Source organism: Manacus candei, unplaced genomic scaffold (genome assembly GCF_025592945.1).
Source record: "Manacus candei isolate 608988 ecotype Guabito, Panama unplaced genomic scaffold, ASM2559294v1 h1tg000037l, whole genome shotgun sequence".
NCBI classification, from domain to species: Eukaryota; Metazoa; Chordata; class Aves; order Passeriformes; family Pipridae; genus Manacus; species Manacus candei.
The window spans coordinates 34,229-41,813 of NW_026138085.1; the positions used below are offsets into that span (position 1 = coordinate 34,229).

The following is a 7,585-nucleotide window of genomic DNA, read 5'->3' on the forward strand; positions in this document are numbered from 1 at the left end:
CTCTGTGCGGGGCTCTGCACGCCCCCAGCCCGCGGAGGGGCGAGGAAGACGAAGCGGCTGCGGGAGAGCTGCATTTAAGGATACCATACGTCCGGGGTTATTAATTATAAAACATAATTAAAGTAAAACTGCAGAACGTCAACATATTAAATTTAAAAGCTAATATTAAAATAGCGTTAATATTTAATAAGGTAGCTGAGCGTTACAGAGCTGTACGCTGATACTCTATATTTAACTGTGTAAAACCAGGAGAGTTTTCCCAAAGAAAAATGTATTGTTTAGCTGATTATCAAAGACTCTGTGATATATTATCCATTTCACAAAAATAATATAGATATCTTTTTAAATATAGTAATAAAAACATACTAGCGCCTTTTAAATATACTATTACTTACCACCCCTTTTCATATTGTACTATCACAGACACTTTGGAATTGGTTTAAAAGCACATCATTCATTATTCAAAGCTCATCTTTGCATATTATTCCAGCTCAAGTCTGCCAGGCTCCCTGTGAAATCGTTCACAAAATTGATAACAGCAGACACACACGCAATAAAAAGATCGCCTTGGGCAGCCCGAGCTCCCATTATGCAGATCGAGCTGCAATTTTCTCTAACAAAGCCTGCCCTGATCCAGGACTGGGTGGCACTTTATTTTTTTCTTTATTTATTTAGCCTCCACGGATTGCCTTTTTTTTTTTTTTTTTTTTTTTTTTTTACCTTTTCCCCTGCTCCTTTTCCCCTCTGCCCCCTCCCGCCACCTCCCGCTCGCCCCGCCGGGCCGTCCGGAGCGGGGCCCCGAGGGCCGGGCGCCCGCGGCAGCTCCGTTGGGGCTGTGCGGCCCCGCACCAGCTTGCGGGATCGCCTCAATCCGATTAGCTCCGCTCCGGGGAGCGGCGGCTCCGCTCGCACCGAGCGGGGACAATCCGATTAGGCTGCCCGGGGCCGGGGGTGGCAGCGGGCGGTTCCCCCGGGGGGCTGGGCGTTTAATAGCCGTGTTAATGACCGCCGGGCGGGGTGGGGCTCGTGTCCCTCGATGTCGGGAGCCGGGGAAGGCTCCTCGACGGCCTCGGGCAGGGACGAGCCTCCGCCACTCCCCGGGAAACTGCCGCGGCAGTTTCGCTGCGGCCGCCGGGCCCCGTCGGGGGCGGCGCCGGGCCGGACCCCGAGCCCTGTGCGGGGCAGGGGAGGCAGGGGGCGCACGGAAAAGGCACCCCCGACCCGCTTCTGCCGCGGGGGAAGAGCCGCGGGGAGCGCGGCCCGCAAGTGCCACCGGCCGCGGGCGGGCTCCAAGCAGTGCCCGGCAGGTCGGTCCCGCTCGCTGCCGCTGAAACGATTCGGAGCGTTGCGGTAATTGAATCCTAAGGTTTAAAAACTAATCAAGTCCTTCCTGTCACCGCTCCGGCATCCCGGGCTCGCTCTGCCAGGTGCTGATCAAATGCCATTACATTCTATTAACAGGGAAATTCTATTCCCTGTTTTCATTTCCCTTTATAAGAGGGAACTAAGTAAATGCACTGAGCGTTATTTAATTGTTAACGCCTTGAGTCCCGTTCGGCCGTCAGGGACCGGCTGCAAACGCGCTCGGCGGCCGCGCCGGGCTCCACAAATTAAGCCTAAACGGAATCTACCCCTGCAAGGCTCCGGGCGACACCCGGCCCGGCCCCAGGCACCGCCTCGTCCCGCCGCTCCGCGATGCCGTTGGGGCGGGCGCCTGGCGTGGCCTGGCGGGCCTGGGCAGCCTCAGGGGGCCGGGACCGAGTCCTGCCGCGCAGGGTCGCCTCGGGCGGGCAGCGCGGAGCGGACCGTCGGAGGGTCGCGGCTCCGTCAGGCCGGGGCTGAGTCGGGCCCGTCGGGCGGTGCGGAGCCGTCGGGCGGGGCGGGGCCGTGGTCAGTGCTGTGCGGGGCGCCGCGCACTGCAGGGCCGTGGTAGGTGCGGAGCCGTGGTCAGTGCGGGGCGGTGCGCGGTTCAGGGCCGGACCGGGGCCATGGGCGGTGCGGTGCGGGGCCGTGGGCGGTGCGTGCCCACCGGGCGGTGCGGGGCGGTCGCGGTGCACCCCCGACGTGCGGCCCGTCCCGTCCCCCCCCGCGCGGGGCCATTGTCCGCGCGCGCTGTGATGTCACGGCGCCCCCGCGCCCGCGCGCGCGGCCGGTGCGGGGCGGCGGCAGCCAATGGGCGGGCGGGGGGCGGGCGGGGCGGCCAATGGCGGCGGCGGGGGCGCACGCGGCGCGGGGCGCGCGGCGGGCGCGGGCGGGGACGGGGCTGCGCGCGCGCCCGCGCGCTCCGCAAAGTTTGGTGTCGCGGCGGGTCCGGGGCCGCGAGCGCAGCGCGAGCGGCGGCGCCTCCAGAGCGGCCACGGCCGAGGATGGACCCGCCGAGGATGGACCCGCCGGGGCCCGCGCAGGGCCAGCACCAGCACGAGCCCATCAGCTTCGGCATCGACCAGATCCTCAACAGCCCCGAGCAGGACAGCGCTCCCCCGCCGCCGCCGCCGCCGCCCCCGCGGGGCCCCGACGGCGCGACCTTCCTGGGCGGCCCCGGCGGCCGCGGCGGCGCGCCCTACCCGGCCCTGCCGGCCCCCTTCCCGGCCATCGCCGCGCCCTTCGAGGACTCGGGATCGTACAGTGTGAACCTCAGCCTGGCGCCGGCCGGCGTGATCCGGGTGCCGGCGCACAGGCCCATCCCCGGGGCCGTGCCGCCGCCCATCTCCAGCGCCATCCCGACCATGCCCGCCGTGCCCAGTCTGGGCAGCCTCAACTTCCCCTGGATGGAGAGCAGCAGGCGCTTCGTCAAGGACAGATTCACAGGTAAGGCGCCGGGGCGGAGCGGGTGAGCCGGCTCCCGACAAGCAACGAAAGGGCCAATAAAAAATGTAAAACGAAATAATTATAGTAATGCGAATAAGAATAAAAGTAAAGGCGGCCGCTGGATGCTTCCCTCCCCCGCGCTCGGAGCGAGCCGAAAAATCGCTCTCCTCACGGCGTGGATAGCGCGGGGCGCCCCGGGGGGCGGCCGGGCCCCACTCGCCTCCGCAGCCTTCGACGAGAGGTGGAAGCGGGACCCCGGGGAGCCGCGGGCCCTTCGGGGGCCGGCGGGGCGCGGGCGGCCGGCGGGCAGAACGGCGGCCCCGGGGGGGCGGCCGGCACCGTGCGGGCGCGGGGCTGATCCCTGTGCTTCCCACCCGGGCAGCGGCGGCGGCGCTGACGCCCTTCACGGTGACCCGGCGGATCGGGCATCCCTACCAGAACCGGACTCCGCCGAAGCGCAAGAAGCCGCGGACATCCTTCTCCCGGGTGCAGATCTGCGAGCTGGAGAAGCGCTTCCATCGGCAGAAGTACCTGGCCTCGGCCGAGCGCGCTGCCCTCGCCAAGTCCCTCAAGATGACGGACGCCCAGGTGAAGACCTGGTTCCAGAACCGGCGCACCAAGTGGCGGTGAGTCCCGCGCCCCCGGAGCCGCCCCGTCCCCCGCCCGCCGCCCCGCGAGCCTGGCCGGGATCGCCCCCGGAGCCGGCTCCCGGCAGCCGAACGGTTGGGGGTAAATTTTTATTATTTTAATACCGTAATTATTATTGTTACTATCTTTATATTTTTCTTTTTTATAGTCCCCCATTCGGAAAACGGGGGATTATTCGTAAAAACGAGGGGTTATTCGAAAAAACGGGGAATTCTTCGAAGAAACGGGGAAATAATTCAAAAAAAATCGGGGGAATATTGGGAGAAAACGGGGGAATATTTGGAAACGGTATTGCTGTGAAACACCGGGTTTAAAGGCGCTTCCCGCCTCCCGGAGTCGCTCCGTTGGCGGTCGAGCGGCGGCCGCCCGCCCGGTGTTCCCGGCCCCGGTAGGACGCGGCCCCGCTGCCCGCGGGGGATGCGCCGGCCGCCCTGCCTGGGTCCCGCGGCCCCGGGCCCGTCGCTCTCCGCGGGGTCCCGGGCGCGGGCTGAGCGTGTCCCCCGGCAGGCGGCAGACGGCAGAGGAGAGGGAGGCCGAGCGGCAGCAGGCGAGCCGGCTGATGCTGCAGCTGCAGCACGACGCCTTCCAGAAGTCGCTGAACGAGTCGATCCAGCCCGACCCGCTGTGCCTGCACAACTCGTCGCTGTTCGCGCTGCAGAACCTGCAGCCCTGGGAGGAGGAGAGTGCCAAGATCCCCCCGGTCACCTCCCTCGTTTGAGCCCGGCAGCCCGGGCACGCAGCGAACTGGCCCGCGGAGCGCGGCCGGCAGCTCCCCCTGCCCCGGGGCCGCGGTTCCCCCCCGACGGGGCAGGGGGCGGGGGCCGCGAGCGGCGCTCACGGGGCTGGGACTGGGACCGACCGGAGCCGCTTCCCCGAGGCCGGCGCGGAGCGGAGCCGCTTGTATATTTGTGTCGATGTTCCACTAGGAAGGGAAATATGTCACTTTTTGTAAGAAGTGTTAATACTTTAATTTATTTATGCATCGAGATTTTGGGCACTACTAATATGGAATTATATAAAACCTCGATTATTTATATCGAAATCTGAACATAGGTATTTTGTGTTGGCTTTGGAACAAAAGGCTATTTTTTTTCCTGTTCTGAGGATAGTGTAAAGAAAAAATACCTCCCTGTCACTTGGCGGAGGGGACTCGGTTGAGCCGGTGATGACTCATTAGCTTAGGAAACCCTATTAAACTGAAAAACAGTAGCTCCCATCTGTCCCAGGTGAAGTTAATGTCAGCTGTAATTTATTCACCGTGGTAATAAGGGCTCCTTCCAGGCACCACACGCCGTTCTGTCCTCACCTTCCCAGCCGATGAGCTTTAGCGCCCCGAAACAGCAGTTGCTCCCTGCGCCACCGGCTCTCGAGAAAGCGCCTTATGTTTCATAATAAAGAAGATTTGGGGTTGACACAGACCATGTATAATACTTTATACTTGCCGAGACGTGTAAATAAACGTTTTCTTTAGAAACGCCTCTCCGCTCTCTGACTGCCGCCGCGACGGGGGGAGCCGAGCAGAGCCCGCCGGGCCGGGCACTGCGGGGTGGGCGGCGGAGACGGAGGTGAGGGGCCGGAACGGGGGCGGCGAGAGGACCGGGCAGTGGGCCCGGGGCGGCCGGCGGGCTCGGAGCGGGACCAGGCCGCTGGTACGCGATGCTGCCGGTCCCTCCCCGCGCCGCCGGTGCTGGGGGGAAGCGTCCAAGAGCGGCCCCGGGTTTGGGACACGGTCGGCAACGCCGCGTGGGAGCGAGGGGAGGGAGGGGCGCGGGGCCGCGGCTCCGCCGGTGGAGGCCCCGCCGGGCCCCGGTAATTCTGCCCCGCCGGGTCCCGGTAATTCTGCCCCGCGGTTCCGCCGCTCCTGCCGGCGGGGCCCGGCGGTTTTCGTTTCGCTGCCTTCACTGCGCGCACCGCGCCGGCAGCGGGACGGCGGCGGCCGCAGCTCCCGGTGCCCGTCCCCAGCACCGGAGTGCGGGGGGATTTTTTGAGAAAACCTCCCGTAGTTCTCGGGCCCGGGTGTCCCGGCCTCCAGCAACGGGGGAAGCTGCAAAACTGACATTTTTAGGAAGCAGCCATGGCCCGTGCGGGTTTCCACCGGCCCTGGGCAGGACCCGGCACGGCCGCGGCCGCGTTTCCGGGTGGAGGACTGGGGGGGCTCTGCCGCTCCCACGGTCACCGGGAGGCTGCAGGAATGTAACACCGTTCCTGGGCTCGGCGGTCCCGGTCCCGGCTGCGGCACAGGGCGGTTTAGGGCCGGGCAGCCGCACAGGGCGAGGGATGGAGCAAATATTTCCTTGACCAATTCTTTCCTCAGCAGGACCAGAGCACTGGCTCCGGTCGTAGCCGGGGTTTGGTTTGTCGGGGGGAGGCTGTGGAGGTCCCACAGCAGGGCCAAATCCAGTCACAGCGGGGTGATGGTGCTGGGGCCGTGCAGCTGCTCGACTAGTGCCGTTCACCAGCCGGAATGTGCGGCCTGAGCTGGAACACCGATCGAGGGAAAGTCTCTGGCAGGGAAGGAAAAAAAAAACAACGGGGAAATCTATACTGGGCGACAAGATGCGGGGGATCTCCGCCCTCCGCTCCATCGTCCCCACCAGAGCCCCACGACTGCCTTGCCCCAGCCCCAGCCTAGTCCCATTTGGTCCTTTCGTTATCTCGCCGCGCGGCGATGCCAGGGCTGCCGGCCCTCGGCGTTCCTCTCGGCATCAGCAGTGTATGCGGGGCAGAGAGGGAGAAACCTCCCCGCTATCATAGGCAGAACAGCCCGGAGAAACTCGCGTGTTAGCGAAAACGTGGAAGAATCAAGCTCTGAATGGGGATGGAATACACGGCCACCCATATTCACGTGTGTATTGGTGTTATGTTCTACCTGTACCCCCGAACATCTATAGTTGTATTGTGTTCAACACATCGTTGTTCTTTAACTGTTCGAGCACCCCGTAACCATTAACTTATGTGTTCCTGATTTCCCTGCAGTTTTTCCCAAACTGCTGTAAGCCAGGAGCAGCGTGTTTGCAGAGAGCAAAATGATGCTGCGTTCTGCAGTAACGAGCTTCGTGGCAGGAGAGGATCTTGCGCAAAGCACCGTCTGCTTAGAGCCCTGTTTACGAACGGCAGTGCCATGGGGGTCTGAACTCGGCGGGGACAGCCCAGGCAGGGCTCGGGGTCCCCTCGCCACTGCTGCCTGTGGGCAGCAGCGGGCAGCGGGATTGAGCCTCGGGGCACCACAATTTGTCAAAGGACTTCAGAAACCAGAAACAAATTTCCCTTTCAGCTGTCTGACGAGTCATCAAATAGTGGGATTTGCGTCGTGGGGGCTGCCTTGGGCTTGCTGGTGTCTTTGTTTCCGAGGAGGTGTTCTCGAGGATTTGAGCTGTGCTGAGGATGAGTGAGACAGACTGTCTCTTGCATCCACATCTTGTAAGACAAGAATGTGTGGGCAGTACAGGGCAACTGGTCTGTGCGGTGGTGCTGAGGGGAGAGAAGTGGGGGCTACCTCCAATTACTCTGTCCAGCTAATCCAGTGTTTACAGGAGCCTCGGGAAAACACCAGTTGAAATACACACAGTATTTCTCTCTGTGGATGAGAGCAGTGTTCCCTGCCAGCCTGGTTCAGGTGTGACAAGGTTGTCTGATGGTCCCTGCTCTGTATCTCTGAAGGTCTGTCAATGGAGAGAGATCCCCATGAGGGCTTGCACGGACTTTAGACCCCACCAGCTTGAGCCTCTTTGTACCAAAGAATGTAATCCTTGGTATAAAGGAGGATGTGAGTGCCTTGTAGAGGAGAGGACACCTTTTGGGGGTGGGCTGGTTGTTGTCCTGATCCTGTTGATTGACCTGTCCACATATTGCACGTGGGCTATGGGGTGGACAACTCTAGTTGAGCAGCTGATTGACTTCCCAGCTTCTGAAACAGCCTTCTTGCAGCATGGGCCCTGGCTAGTTGTGGGGGAACATGGTTTTTCTTTCACCCTCCCCCTCATTACAAAATGCTCCTTTACCTCCACGGGAGACTCCTTAAAAGACTCCAGTCAGCAGAGGATGAGACCGGTGGAGTGCAGGCAGTGTGAGGGCAGCAGCAGCTCCTGTGGCTGTATTGCAGCGTGGCTATTTCACAGGGAGTCATTTA

General features: G+C 62.3%; 1 protein-coding gene across 1 annotated transcript; it reads left to right on the plus strand.

The window, feature by feature from the left end:
- The first annotated feature begins 2,283 nt into the window (after positions 1-2,283).
- On the plus strand, positions 2,284-4,917 carry TLX3 (T cell leukemia homeobox 3). Its single transcript, XM_051793817.1, has 3 exons — positions 2,284-2,808; positions 3,191-3,434; positions 3,964-4,917. Exons 1-3 carry the CDS (start codon positions 2,367-2,369, stop codon positions 4,172-4,174), a joined length of 897 nt encoding a protein of 298 aa, XP_051649777.1. The 5' UTR covers positions 2,284-2,366; the 3' UTR covers positions 4,175-4,917.
- The last annotated feature ends 2,668 nt before the right edge of the window (positions 4,918-7,585 follow it).